General features: G+C 40.6%; 1 protein-coding gene across 3 annotated transcripts in view; it reads right to left on the bottom strand.

Moving 5' to 3' along the window:
- The window catches only part of MYO5A (myosin VA), a 103,106-nt gene that overhangs the window by 14,962 nt on the left and 72,514 nt on the right, over nucleotides 1–15,630 (bottom strand). Inside the window, exons 21-30 of one of the 3 annotated variants that reach the window (XM_051628236.1) lie at nucleotides 14,613–14,852; nucleotides 13,812–14,060; nucleotides 12,652–12,745; nucleotides 11,042–11,190; nucleotides 8,177–8,290; nucleotides 5,877–6,020; nucleotides 5,063–5,116; nucleotides 4,121–4,348; nucleotides 1,343–1,443; nucleotides 714–794 (exon numbers count right to left, since the gene is read on the bottom strand). In XM_051628236.1, coding sequence (XP_051484196.1) covers nucleotides 714–794; nucleotides 1,343–1,443; nucleotides 4,121–4,348; nucleotides 5,063–5,116; nucleotides 5,877–6,020; nucleotides 8,177–8,290; nucleotides 11,042–11,190; nucleotides 12,652–12,745; nucleotides 13,812–14,060; nucleotides 14,613–14,852 — 1,454 coding nt within the window. Of the gene's footprint in view, nucleotides 1–713; nucleotides 795–1,342; nucleotides 1,444–4,120; nucleotides 4,349–5,062; nucleotides 5,117–5,876; nucleotides 6,024–8,176; nucleotides 8,291–11,041; nucleotides 11,191–12,651; nucleotides 12,746–13,811; nucleotides 14,061–14,612; nucleotides 14,853–15,630 lie in introns of all 3 variants that reach the window. The other 2 variants (XM_051628234.1, XM_051628235.1) reach the window with 2 other exon arrangements.

The following is a 15,630-nucleotide window of genomic DNA, read 5'->3' as shown; positions in this document are numbered from 1 at the left end:
GGGTCACATGTATGGATACAAGGCCCAGATGTGCCCATGGAGCCAGAACTGCATTTCCTAACGAGGTGACAGACGACCAGCATGCCATCTTTGTAGAGACTGCAGTGATTGCTCTGAGGCTTGAACAGCACCACGATGAACTCAAGATTACTTCTGCTTGTTGGGTTTTTTTGTGTCTTACAGTTTCAATCTGGCACGGAGAGACATGGGGCAAGAACATTCAATCTACTGAACTTGAGCCACAACAAGGAGAGTGAGACGTGTAACTACCTGAAAGCTGAGAGTTGGCTGAAGATATTCAAACAATAGTTTTATCATTACTAAAATGATTGTACTTCTTTAGGCTGGAAAACTCTAAGGGACGTTCATTTTGATTTCCAACAGAAAGGCAGATGAATAATACATGGCTACAAATCTTCCCCAGTTGTGGAACTTCTGGTATTTTACCAACTATTTTGGTGCAAGTGCTCTTAGGAATTGTGATAGCTTTTGCCACCATCCTAGCTTTTAAAATGATACAACTTGACACGCAGAAAAGTTAGGGGACTAAGTTGGAGGAAACTCTTTCTTTTGTATAATTTGTGATTAATTTTTTTCTAACCATTAAAGCAATAGAAATACTGTAGATAAAGCAAACCCACAGCAAGGGGCACAGTTAGCTAGAAAAGAAGTTGCAAATGAAGAAGAAAAACCATTCTGAGAAGTCTGGTAACCTGTTGGCTTGTTTTAACCCTTCATAAACCAGCCAAAGTTCTCCGTCCTCATTCAGCATATGATAGTCCTGGGGAGATTGCCTTTCAAGAAAATTGTTTAAAAAAAAATACAAGAGAGATACGTGATGGTGATGAGATAACATGTCAAGGACATTACACACTAAATTAAAGTTACTATAAAAGAGAAAGAAACAGTGTTTTCTAGTGACTTAGCAAATTACTTCTCTTGTTTATATGTATATTTCTTCTTAATGATGAAACCCAGGTCTCAGTGACAGAGTGTTAGCCCAACTGGTTACAGCATTTCATGCTGTTATAATCAATGTATTATGACACACTATTGTGACAACTACTGGACAAAAGGTAAAAAACCAGCATGGGGAATGGCACCCAGTTTGAGCAATGTTACAATTAAATGCTGAGATGATGAAAATCCAGGAAACTTGATTTAGCATTTCCCCATTGTTTCCTAATACTTTCAAACATTGCATACAGCAATTTTATTAAATCACATTATAATCCAAAACTACAAGAGTTCTCTAAGTACCTAGACTTACATGGATGCAACTTACTGAGTATATTTGCAGCAGACCCCAACTCATCATAGATTAAAGAAAGAGAACTTGTACCTGTTTGTTTCCTTCAGTCCAATATATGCCTGTGCTATTTCTCCTTTGTCTTTCATCTTTTGTACATCCTCCAAGAGGATTGTAGAATCTGTCATGGTGTTCTGGAAAACAAATGACCATTTCCAGAGTAAATTTAACAATGTAATTATTCTCTGAATCCATGTTTTTGTCACTTTACCCACATCAAGCACTTGAGTAGCCACCTTAAAATTATTGTGAGTACCTGAGCAGGAGGTTGGTCCATAATTTTCATGTCCATTTGGTGTATCTTTTGAAATGAATGCATGCAACACGGCCAGACATCAGTCTGCCAAATAAGTGGGTACAAGTATTAATCTCTTTCCATGTCTTTATCGTGTAAAGGAACAAGATAAATTTCATGAAATGGTGAATTTGCCTTTTCTTTCAAATTGCCACAAACAGCTGCTAATACTGAAAATCTAGAAGCATATATTGCAAGCTTAATTCTATTAATATTTTTAAACACAGCATTACATGTAGTCTTTCAAATACCATAAATAAGGTCCATTCCTCACTTATATATTTGAAGTACTCTGGGAAAGTAAGAAATCATTTACAAGGGCTTGAGAATTTTTTAAGTTAGATATCATCACAATACTATTCTGTTTCAGTTTTAAATGTTTCCTATGGCATTTTTGCTTTTCCATCAGTATAACTTGAAATCCTTAACAGATGTTCACAGTCACCTCGGCTAGTCTGACCTGAGTCACTGTGGTGGATAATTGGAGTGGAATCACAAGACTCTACTGAACATACGAGATGGAATTCTGACTTGTCTTTTTGCTTTTCAAAACAATCAAATCCCATTTTCTCAAGTAAAATTTTGCAAAGTATTTACAATAACCACCTTGTGGACATAAATTTTGAGGCCTAGGTCTCTATGACTAGTATGATTCGTGTTACCTAATCTGAAAATGAATAAAATATGTAGGCTCCTTAAATAATTATTCCCAACATCCTTATGAGACCTTTGTGATTTTTCTACAGTTATTTTATTCCACAGTAAAACTCCTATATCTCACCTGCCAATCAACCAAGCTTTAGCAGTTTGAACATGTTTTTTGTGCTGATGGAAAGAGATGCTAATTACTTTTATATATCCAAGAACATCCTACCTGCTGTAGTTGTAATATTTGCATTAACTGCCTTAATTTAGAAAAAATTCAGTTTCTCATAGTCCAAAATACTAAGTATTCAGCTATATTTTCTAATCAAACATTCACCAGTTCCTAATATGTACAGATCACAAGGTGAGTCCTGAATGTTTGTTGCATGAAGATAACAAACAATAAAGTAGTTCTTCATAACAGACTCTTTTTTTGGTAAAATTTCTGGATTTTGCAAGTTAACAGACATCTGATTCCTGAATCACAGTGCAGTTCTTACTCTTCTGCTTGGCAAGACACATTGATTGAGCTGACTAGACCAATTTCTGAAATTTTCCTTTCATGTTCAGGTTACCATAAACCAACAGCTCAAAACTGTTCAATCTGCTTGTTCTGAAGTCACTTGTTCCCTCGTATGGAGTGCGAAGATGGGGACATGGGGGACATAGGAAACGGAGAAAGGATTTTCAAGAACTGCAAAGTAAGTGCAAGAACAACTTCAAGTACATGTAGGTCACTGATGAGAGGCAGGGAAATGACAGCTCAAGTATTGTTGAGGACTTTTTAACATTTAAGAGTTTTGGGTTATAACTGTAGAAGAAAACGTATACCTTATCCTCCTGGCAATCAAGTTGGTAGGCAAAAAAGAAGAAAAACAAATCATTAAAAAAAAAATCTGTCTGTGCAGCAGTTGTCCAACCTAACAAGCAGAATCTACCTGCAAACTGGCTGTTAGCCATCCCACGGGTCACCTTCACATTTCCCTCATAATCATAACTGCTGTAAGAAACACTTGTATCCCACCATTGCTGATAATCAGTTTTTCAAGTATTTACTATTCAAGTATTTCTTTACAATGTTCTAAATATTGCAGAAAAATAAGTTTTGTTTTCTTTATAATTAATCATTTAAAACAAGGTATGTACACCTTCATGCATCACAGACTTCCTATTTATTTAGGACAAGGAAAGATGTCTGTTCATTCTTTGCTGCACTTATGAAACATCCAGTTCAATGGAAATGACTAGTTCCTGGATATAGGTGATACCTTCTCAGGTGGAATGACTTATTTTCAAAGCCATTACTCCCCTAAGAATCTCATCAGAACTTTTTAGAAGATATGCATTTCATAATCTACTCTTCTCAACAAAACCACATAGCACCTATCAAGCAATAATATGGAATTTATATATCTTCATAGGTCATCTTTATGAATTGCTATTTATTTGCAACCACCTATGACCCCACACAGACTTAGAAGAAATTGTACCTCACACCGAACTATTTAATCAAAAAGAATTCCTGAGAGCTATTGTTAACTTTCTAGTTCCAAATGAGAATTATTTCTGCATTGTTAAAGGAGTCTGGGGAGATCCTGCCAGACCATTGGTACCTGCCAGCCTGGTGTGCTCAGTATGGTATCTTTACATGAATGCTGGTAGACAAACCCAGAATTGGTTTATTAATAGAATGTCCCAATTTGGATGCTGCAACTTGTGCACTGACAATAGAACAATGGATCACACTTAGAAAGGCTTTTGAAACAAGACCATTTCACTCTGCCTTTTCAAGCATGCTGTTATATTAAATCAAGCACAGCAGTGATGCAATGGAACTTGACTACACAGTGCATCCTCTGAGTATTATTTACCTTGGGTTGAATAGCCTCTTTCTGGCTAACAAGCTGAGACCTCAGGATGAGGACTTCTTCCTTGCGTACTTCCAGCTCTTCACTTACTGATGTCAGCTGATCCAGGAGGACTCTATATGCAGGGGCACCAGGAGCAGTTACCTCTGGAGATCGTGTTTCTGTGAGGGCTTTCTGCAGCTCATTCAACTCATTCTTCAGTTTTTTATTCTCAGACTCAAGTTCTTGACGCTGCAAGAAACAGGGACAATTCCGTCACCCAGCAGCATCCCAAAGTGCCTGCAAACCACAGGTACAAAACTAGGGATAGAAACAGTCAAAACAATGAGTGACCGCAAATCAGTCAGTCCCTCCAGTATCCCTGGCCTCTTGACTATGGTGAGTTGTGCCTGGGAGGATTTCACTAGTAGGGCTAACCTTTTCTCTGAAGTTCAATATCAGAACACATATACATGTATCATACAGGTTTGATAGGAAAAAAAAAAACCTACAACTTTTTTTTCCTCTTATTCTCCCCCTACCAACAACAAAGTGCACAATGAATATCACTTGGTAGGCTAAGGAGATTCTGCATCATTCAGTGATATTAGGATTTATTTATTTTTCAGTAGTCTAAGCTATGCATTAATTTGAATAATATGTTTGGAAAAGAGGGCTACATTTATCACTGTATTTTTGCTCAGAGTAACTTGCAAGCTGTATTAAGTGTTTCAACAGAAAACTCTCCTTTTTTTAGGGGGTCTTATTGTTCTGCAGCTCCAGCCACACATTCTACAGCTCAAAAAGGACAATCCTACAACAAAACGATTGCAGGGGAATTTTTGTTCTGGTTTCTTCATCTAATATTCTGAAACAGGAGAGATGATGTAATTTTCTATGCCAGTGCATACAATTGGTGGCCTTGTTCTTACCAGGAAATAACAGAAACCTCCTTTTCAGAATTACCTTGAGTGACTCATACTCCAACTCTGCACCTCTTATTTGAGGCCTTTTTTCTTCCTGTGAAAGAATACAGACAAGTGTGAAAAATAAATTCCTTTCTATTCTTTAGTTTACTTGAGGCAGGAAAAGGGAAGGGAGCTGAAATTATTTTCCTGTAAAACTGGAAAACACTCATTCTGATATTGCTGAGTGCTTTAGTTTGAATATTGGCATTGTTTCCTTTCATTTACTTCTAAATTTATGACACGTAATAGGTTAATACAAATAAAATCATGTCCAAATTACATCACTGACACTGGTAATGAAACAGAGCAGGATGAATGCCAGGATGCTCAAGAAATTCACTGGTGGAATAGTAATAAAAAACAATTGCCAAAAATGGTTTCATATTTTTACAAGTACTTGAGACCAAATCAGAGGAGAATTTCAAATAAAATCTGCTAAACATGTCTAATCCCACCACTTTGGCTCTGCATCCTGGTTGAAATACTTCATATTCTGCCTCAAAAGAATAATTACTCATTCTCCCAATAATTTAAGTGGAATTTCTATATTGCTAGTCCTTAAAACAAACAGCCTTTGGGGAGGGGGGAAAAAAAAGCACTTTTTGTTCCTGTTAACTTCATCAGAGGATCTTAAGAACCTTGGAAAACTAAATAACCAGTCCCTAGTACTAAGCATCAGGCATAAAACTTGTCATTATATAAAGCAAGCACTGGAGGAAGGTAAGGATTTAGTAAAAGCCAGTCAGCATTCACACAGCTACTATTTCAGAAGAGATTCTCTGGCAGCAGCATTTGATCAGCCAGGAGTCCACCTTAGCTTTAGCACGGAGAGCTTGTTCTTCTTTTCTGTCCAGTTCATCCTGCAGGGATTGCTTTTCTTGCTCCAGTTCTGTAACCCGTTTCTGCAGCTTGAGGAACAGAGACATATCCAATGGTGCCTTTTTCTCAATAGGTTCCTGCTTTAGAAAGAACAGAAAGAAGTCAAGAAGCATTCCCCTTCCACATCACAAGGAAGCACTGCAGTGAGTAAAGCTGGGAAACAGGCTGGGGAAAGAGAGGAACACTGAAACGTTACTTGATTCTGAGGGTTGACTATTGGCATCTAAAATATTTCAGCAGCTGTCAAATGCTATTTTAAAAAGGACCTACTGGTATAAAATGTATCTAAGCCTAAAGCCTAGGGGAAAAAAAAAAAAAAGCACTAGAGACTATCTAGCAGACAGAAGGTCTGTAATTAAGCATACCTTGTAATCTTATTTGTTTGGAGGGGGAAAGGAGAAAAAAAAGTCTGTGGTTAGACTCACCTGGAAATGACTACATAGAAGCTTTTTTTTTTTAGTTTAAAATATTTTCCATGTTGACTTCTTCAGCTACAGAGAAATCTATCTGCTGACTGTAGATGTAAAGGTTAATTTAGTGGGATGTGGCATAAACAGGTACCAGAAAATATATTTTATATTTTTTTTTTCCTTTTATTATTCTAACTATGCAGCATGTTCTGCACCTAATCCACCCACTTTCTCACTGTTTTCTGGGCAAGGACAGCATTTGTGATCTGAAGGTGCATCAGAAATTTTCCCTCAGCCATTTTGTACTTTATGTAGCAAGAAGATCAAAGCATTTACTATGAAATGCACCATGAAATTTTGAAGTCTATAAAAGGAACTAGGAAATTAATATTAATGACTGTAGCAGAGAAGCAAGCATAGCCATTTCCACTTCATATCCTTTTAGTACTGAGGGGAGAGTCATAAACCACACCAACAGCTCAGGAAAAAGAAAAGAGACTTTGAGTTTTCTGGCTTTACTGGTTTGTATTGAGACGGACCCTACTTTTTAATGTGGTTTTGTATCATTAATCTATATTGTTAATCTAGAGTCAAACCAGAGTTTTCAATCTTAAGAGGTTAAACAAATACAGATTTAATCTTTTCAGTGCTGCATTTATACACACTCTTGTGTGAGTTTTCTTTTTCATTTATATACTAAAACCCAAAACCGGCTCTAGGACAGCAACTCAGTAAGTCTATTAGCCAAAGGAAAAGGTGACATTTGGCTAGCACATGAAATCCAATCATATGTAGATGCACTGTTCTTTTCCTGATTTTCCATGAAGGTGGAAGCAACTTTCTGAAACAATTATGGATGTAAGTGGGAAGGCAAACTATGAAAGAGTCCACCTAGAATACATGTCAGCATCAATGGGTCAGGGTATTTGCACTCAAAGAAGAAAACAATTTTCTGTGGAGGCTTTCAAAAACATTAAAGACAGTCTGTAAAAAGCCACCGTGGAGATAACTGAGAGGGGACAAACAGGGAGAGTCATGTGATAGCTCACAGTTAGGAACAACTCTGGAATGCTGTGTATATGCAGACTGCCATACACACAAACAGACTAAAACCTGACAACACTCTGCTCCTTAGCTGTCCCACTTCTTTGGGCGGGACCAAACGAGGAGTTATGTTGGAAAACACTAAGAATGGCTTCGAGTTGCACCACAAATTACTCATTAGTATCATTCATTAGCTGAATCAAGAGAGTCACCTTTCTGAAAATGTTTAAATATCCTGGGATTTGTATCACTGCATACAAAAAGGGTTAGTACACAGTCTGAGTTTTAGTTGTCTCTGTGAAACAGAGGAAAAATGAGTCAACGTGAGGTTCTCACCCCTGACAAAGAACTCATTTCATGCAGCTACTAAGAATGTGGCCAGCCACCTTGCCCCTTTAACTCCTGAATATACAGTATGCAGACTTCTGAGGAAATCTCACTAGTTTTCTGAATTCCCATTTTGTGCTGGAAAAGTGATTGTGCTTAGAAACACTGTCAAGCAAATGTTCTACAGATGCAAATCAACTGGACAGCCAAGTATCTCATCTATTTTTACTGTAATAGAGAAGAATTCAGAGCATACTTTCCCAAAGGCATTTTACTTAGGACCACAACTAACTAGAGAATGAGCTGTTTCCAAAAAGGAAATGGAAAAAGTTGGGATTGAAGCATTAGATATCTCCATATAGGGATATGGTGTTCACAAGCACATACAAAAAAAGACATAGGAATAAGTTCAAGCATTAGTCAACAAAAAGTTGTGGGAGTTTCAGCATTACCTCCATCCTCACTGGCAAGTCTTCTGCTTCTGTGATCTCAGAGCTAAAAGTATATTCAGACTCATTGCTGCTGTGGGTTGAATCTGTTCTTTTGTGTCCAGGCTTGGGGATGGTCTAGAATGCAAGTGAAACAAATTATAGAATCACAGACTGGTTTAGGTTGGAAGGGACCTTAAAGATCTTCTAGTTCCAAGCCCCCTGCATGGCCAGGGACACCTCTCACCAGACCAGGTTGCTCAAAGCCCCATTCAACCTGCCCTTGAACACTTCTAGGAATGAGGCAGCCACAGCTTCTCTGGGCAACCTGAGCCAGTGTCTCACCACCCTCATAGTGAAGAATTTCCTCCTAATGTCTAATCTTAATGTCACCTCTTCCAGTTTTAACTCCTTGTCCTCTTGCTACATGCCCTTGTAAAAAGTCTCTTCCCAGCTTTCTTGTAGACACCCTTAAGGTACTGGAAGGCCTCTCTAAGGTCTCCCCAGAGCCTTCTCTCCTCCAGGCTGAACAGCCCCAACTCTCTCAGCCTGTCTTCATAGCAGAGGTGCTCCAGTCCTCTGATCATCTTTGTGGCCCTCCTCTGAACTTGTTTCAAGAGATCCATGTCCTTATTATGTTGAGGGCTCCAGAACTGGACGCAGTACTCCAGGTAGGGTCTCATGAGAGTGGAGTAGAGGAGAAAAATCACCTCCCTTGACCTGCTGGCCACACTGATTTTGATGCAGCCCAGGGCATGACTGGCTTTCTGGGCTGCAAGCACACATTGCCAGCTCAGGTCAAGCTTGTCAACAACCAGCAACCCCAAGGCCTTTTCCTTGGGGCTGTTTTTGATCCCATCTGCACCCAACCTGTATTTGTGTTTGGGATTGCTCTGACCCAGGTGCAGGACCTTGCATTTGGCCTTATTGAACTCAATGAAGTTGGAATGTGCCCATCTCTGAAGCCTTTCAAGATCCCCCTGAATGGCCTCCTCTCCCTCCAGCGTCTTGACCTCAATGCAGTTTGGTGTCATCAGCAAAATTGCTGAGCATGCACTCAATCCACTGTCCACGTCATGGACAAAGACGTTAAACAGCACCAGCCCCAGTACCGCCCCTTGAGCAATGCTGCTCATCACTCATCCATTTGGAGACTGAGCCATTGAGCACAACTCTCTGAGTGCGACCACCCAGCCAGTTCCTTATCCACAGAGTGGTCCATCCATCAAATCCATTTTGTTCTAGTTTAGATACCAGGATGTCACATGGGACAGCATCAAACACTTTGCACAAGTATCAGTCGCTCTCCCTTTGCCACTGACGCAGTGATTGTCATAAAAGGCCACCAAATTTGTAAAGCAGGAATTGCCAATGGTGAAGCCATGCTGGCTGTCGTCAATCACCTCTTTATCTTTCATGTGCTTTAGAAGAACCTTCAGGAGGATCTGCTCCACGATCTTGCCAGGCACAGAGGTGAGACTGACTGACCTGTAGTTTCCCAGCTTTTCTTTTTTTCCATTTTTGAAAATGGGGGTGAAGTTTCTCCTCTTCCAGCCAGCTGGAACTTCACCAGACTGCCATGACTTCTCAAGTGTGATGGACACAGGCTTTGCAACTTCATTGGCCATTTCCTTCATGAGCCATGGATGAATCCCATTTGGTGCCATGGATTTGTGTGGTCTCAAATCCTCTCTTTTCCTACAGTAGGAGAATCTTCCTTTTCCTAGTCTTTTGCCTTTGCCTCTTGCAACTTCGGTGGTGTGAAAAGACTCCTTGCCAGTGAAGACCAAGGCAAAAAAGTCATTGAGTACCTCAGCCTTCTTCATGTCCTCCATGACCAGGTCTCCAGTTTCCTTCTAAAGTGGACCTACATTTTTCCTAGTCTTCCTCTTATCGCTGACGTACCTGTAGAAACCTTTCTTGTTCTTTACATCTCTGGCCAGATTCAGTTCCCTCTGTGCTTTGGCCTTCCTAACCAGATCCCTCCACCCCGGTAACCTGTCCCTGCTTCCACCCTCTGCAGGCCTTGTTATTACATTTAACTATGTCCAGGAGCTCCTCGCTCATCCACACAGGCATTCCTGCCTCCTCTCCTCTTTGTTGGGACACTCAGCTTCTGGGCATGGAAAAGGTGATCTTCTAATATGGAACAGATTTCCTGGGCTCCTCTGCCCCACAGGGCTCTCTCCCATGATACCCTATGAAGCAGATCCACTATATGCTTTTCCCTGTGACTGTCTTTTCACAACCTATACTTTAGTTTGTAGTATTTGGTGTTAGTTCATAGCTATCAAAATTTGTAAGAAAATATTTATCCTGGTCTCTCATGCCACCTAAAGCCTCTGAGATGTAGTTCACAATCAAATCTATGGAGACAGGTCAGATCCTACACCATCAACATTGCTCCAGAAAGCAGCATCAAGCAATAACACAGCATTTGGTGGCAAAGAAAAGCTCAGTTTACAGGAAGCACAGGAAGCAATTCTCTAACTTCCCAGACTTTTTTCTGAAGAATATTTTTTCTTCCTGCCACATAAAATATTACTAGAACTACTGAAAATTTAACACTGCATGAATGTGGTGAAAACAGCCCTAGCACAACTGAATAACTTCAGGGCAAAATAAGGGGGCATGACAAGTGAATACCACTAGCAAAGTCACAGCAGAAATTTAGCCTTCTTCACAACTGTGAAGATAATAATAAAATTTTTTAAAAAATCAACTACAAAATTTCAATGTATTTGTTTTGCTGAGCAAATCTCATTAATTAATATTCAAAAGGATGGCCACGCATTTGACAACAGAATCAGTTACCAACTTATACCACTAGATTCTGCCTAAAAACATTTGTGAACAGCTTTTTGATTTCCCAGATGTTCAGCCACTTACCACCATTAAGTTCATTTCATCCTTGAGATCATCATAGCGCTCCTCTAAACGGCTGAACTCATTCAGCAGGTTCTGGTACCGTAACCGTTCATCATTCAGATCTAGCTCCAGCTGTTTTGTTTCCTCCAGGAACTTCTTCTCCATTGTCTCTGCCAAGGAGAACAGGAATCCCAAGTGAGAACTCCAGTTCTACCTACCATGCAGTGCACCCATCCTGGAGGTACAGGTGTGTGCCTGCACCAGGAGCACAGATGGTGAAAGTGTCTGCTGTCTGAAGCTGCTGTATGGCATTTGTGCTTCTCTGGGCAAACATTAAGCCAAATATATGAAGGACCAAAGCATTATTGTGGTAAGCACAGAAGGGTTCACTCCGTTAAGTTGGTTATTATGAGAATACCTTGCAGTAGTAATTCCAGGAGGGTGAAGGAAGAGGCACCAGCACAGTGCTACATTAAGGAAAAAGCAAAACATGAGCCTCAAGTACACTGAGCCTCCTCATGGCAGCTGCCTCCATCACAGCCTTCACTGTGCTCTCCTGGCTGCTGTCTGCATAGTTACAGCAGCTGTAAGAGCTGCAGAACAACCTGTATTCTAGAATCATAGAATCATAGAATCACAGAATGTTTTGGGTTGGAAGGGACCTTAAAGATCATCAATTTCCAACTCTCCTGCATGGGCAGGGACACCTCCCACTAGATCAGGCTGCTCAGAGCCCCATCCAACCTGGCCAGGGATGGTGCTTGTACAACTGCTCTGGGCAGCCTGTTTCAGTGTCTCACTACCTTCACACTAAAGAATTTCCTCCTGATCTCTAATCTAAAACTCTCTTTCAGTTTAAAACCATTATCCTTTGTCCTCTCACTACAAGCCCTTATAACAAGTCCCTCCCCAGCTTTCCTGTAGCCCCTTCAGGTACTGGAAGGCTGCTATGAGGTCCCCCCTGGAGCCTTCTCTTCTCCAGGCTGAACAACCCCAACTCCCTCAGCCTGTCCTCATAAAAGAGGTACTAAAGCCCTTGGATAGTTTTTGTGGCCCTTTTCTGGACCTTTCTTGTCCCCTTTCTTGGGGCTCCAGAGCTGGATGCAGTATTCTAGGTGAGGTCTCACCAGGGCAGAGTAGAGGGGAAGAACCACCTCTCTTGATCTGCTGGCCACACTTCTCTTGATGCAGCCCAGGATGGAGTTGGTCTTCTGGTCTGCAATTGCACATTAGTGGTTCATGCCCAGCTTTTGGTCCACTAGTACACCCAGGTCCTTTTCCACAAGTGTGGAAAGTGTGTCCTCCCTCAGCCTGTATTCATATCTCAGGTTACCTTGGCCCAGGTGCAGGACCCTGCACTTGGCCTTCCTGAACCTCATGAGGTTGAACCTCATATCAGAGCCTTCTCTGTAACAGTCACCCTCACCAAAAAGACCCCAAACTGTTACAACTTCACGGAAACTCCCAACAGTAAATAATTCTGATACATGTCAATTCGTAAAACAAAGAAATGAAACTATTAAACTAAAAAGGAATGCAAACGAAGGCAAATTAGCCCAATCTATGCAGCAGAGTGTTGCTTTAGAGGGTAACATGAAGTAGAAAACCTGAGTGAAGAGGACAGAGCCAACCTGTTATTTCCCTCTCCTGGTCGTGGATGCGGCGGTTCAGCTCCTCCTTCTCAGCTTTCAGGGATGTGTTCTGCTCCTTCAGCTCCGACACCAGCTACAGAGGTAATCAAATATTTGACTCAGAACGCAGCTCATATTTCATCAGTTTAAACAGCAACTACATCCTTGTTGTAAGAGTTCAAATATTTAAACTTTTCCTCAGAGAATGAAATCAGTGAACTGTTATTTCTTCATTTCTGAAGTATGTCCCACAGCAGGTTCCCCTGTATGTTCTGCGCTCCGTTTCTGATCAGATGCCCAAAGCCACCTGAACCACTCCACTGTGCTGTAATACTTGTCAGTTAAGTCTCAAAGATGTAATTTATTCCTTAAAATAGAAATATTCCTAAAATAGGAACAATTTTGGCAGTTCTGTTGTATGTTTCATTGCATTGGGTAATGCTATTATATAAAACATCTTGCCTTAGACCAAAAGTTGTGCCATTTTAATGGTGCTCAGGTTTGCCAGTTACTCATTTGTCTCTGATTACGGTTACTACATGTTCCTTTTTCTTAATCAATTAATATTTTCCCTTATGCTTATCTGATCTTGAAATGTATCACTGCAGTACTTGAAACTTGCACCATTATCATCAAGTACTCTTGACAGACAACAACCTGATTGATATGTTTGTTGTTAATGCAAGGATAAGGGGTTAGTCAAAACCTGTTGAACTAGACCGTGCACACACAAATGTGCAGGCTAATTGTTTAAATTAGGTAGGAGATAAGCAGGAACCTTTGAATATTGTGTATGGGACAGATTTCTGGTATCTATATGATTACACTCTCCAGGTATGTAAAATTATTTCTTTTTATGGATGCACGACCTCTGACTTAATGGAGGAAGCTTAAGTACTTGGATTTGCAAATACTTTTGATATAAAAATCTGAACAGATTGAATACATATATTTACATACAATATCTAGATTTAGTATATTCTTCTACCATAGGTGTAGTTACTTAGCTATCAAGCATATTTAGGAATGCACAGGTATAACAGTGCTTAAGAATACTATAAATATCAGCCACACAACTGAAGCAGTTAAAGCCTGGGCAAAGCCTGCATGGCCATCAGGTCCCTGTAAATCTTCTCATGCATCTGAGACTGCATACTTGCCTGCTCAGTTTCATGTTTGTATTTGTCTGCCCGTTCCTCAATGGTCTTCTTCTCAGACTGAGTTTGCTGCAGCTCCTTCTGGAGCTTGGCAATCTCCTCCTGAAGGCTGAGGACACGGTTGGTCGCGTTCTTTGCCTCCTCCTCACTCATCCGAAGCCTTTCCACGTCACTCCGCAGCTTCTCTGTCTCCGTAGTGTATGTGATCTCCAGGCTGCTCAGCTTCTCCAGCAGAGATTTGTACTCTTTGTTCTTTGCAAAAAAACAACACATAGCAGCTGTTGGAAAAGTTCTGGTTTAAGGAAGCCTTCTAGTTCCCTACAGAACATGCCCAGACATGGGAGCAAAAGAGCAGCTTCCCCATTTCCAAAACGTTTCACTCTGGTTTTGTAGAATTGCTTAATAAGGTGGCAGAAGACTCCAGTCTCTGGGCCTGCACATGAACAACCCAAACTAGAAACAGACAGGGAGCCCACACATCAAACATGATCACATCACCTTCCCCTTAAACAGAGCAACTGAGATGCTTCAAATGAAACAGTGACATCAAAGAAGCAGATTTTTTCTCTCAATGCTGCTGAGAGATACAAATGGACGTTTTACTGTTTCACTTCTACTGTGGCCTGCCCCACTCTTCTACCACTGTTGATCATCAGGAAAGAGAACTGATACCTCACCAAGAAAACCCACCATGTTTCCCTGTGAACACCCACAGCATTCACACCACAGACTCTACCCACAGTACTACAGAGAAAGGTAATACAAGATTTCTAAAGATTTTCCCTGAGGCCAGGGAGCTTTTACCTGCTCATCAATTTTTCGCTGCAGCTGCATGATCTTGTTCTCCAAGCCAATGTGAAGCTTCTTGTAGCGTTCTACAGACCGGGCCTCTATCTTCAGTTTCTTTAGCTCCCTCTTGGCCATCATGCGCCGGTAGCAGCATTGCAAGTAAACAATGGCCTTCAAGACCCTGTGGTAGTGCACCCGAGCCAGCCAGCCCCTCACATGTTTCTGGATAATGATAGACTTGTGCTCCCGAAGCATCTGCAATTAAGAGAAAACACCACAAGGGGTATTAGAGTTGCAAACTACACCTGCTCACTTACGCCGGACTCCATCGTGAGAGGTGGAAAGCTGATGCAGACACAGAGACACCTCAGCCTGAAAAGAAAAGCTTCTGGTGAAGAGCAACTAGAAATTGACAAGGAATTAATTGAAACAAACAAACAATCAAAAAAGCAAACAGGAAAAGATGACAGGAATAAGGAAGAGGACAGGGAATAAAATGAAAAGGAACCAGAAGGAAAAACATGGAAAGAACTAGACACACACTGAAGAACGAGGCATTCCTTTGTGTTGATGTCAGATCCAAGCTAATTACAACAATATATGGTACCTGTTGGCAAGATTACAAATACAATCTTTCCCACCCCATCCCCTGCATCTTTTATCCTGAAACACCTCAGCATCAGAGACACATGCTGCATAGGATTCAGCAATACCAAGCTTCAAATTACCACCTCTGATATGCAGTGCAGCCAGCACACAGTAAAACCCAGAGTAAATCACAGCAACAGTTAAAAACAGCAGATGTAGTCTGGCTGAGCAAACAACAGTTTTCAGACAGTTTTCCCCCTTTCTTTTTTAACCTTTTTGGACACAGACTTGCCACCATCAAAAAATCTCCATTTATTCTCATCAGGATTTTTGTATTATAGTAATTCCAACTTACTTCGTGGCAGAAATTTCACCCATAGCTTTGATGTTTAAGAAAACAGTTAATAATTTTTTTTTAAAATAATCTTTAATGACAAACAGTCGA

This window comes from Apus apus, chromosome 10 (assembly GCF_020740795.1).
Source record: "Apus apus isolate bApuApu2 chromosome 10, bApuApu2.pri.cur, whole genome shotgun sequence".
Lineage (NCBI taxonomy): Eukaryota > Metazoa > Chordata > Aves > Apodiformes > Apodidae > Apus > Apus apus.
Note: the sequence above shows the minus strand (reverse complement) of the source record. Positions and strands in the feature narration are given on the sequence as shown.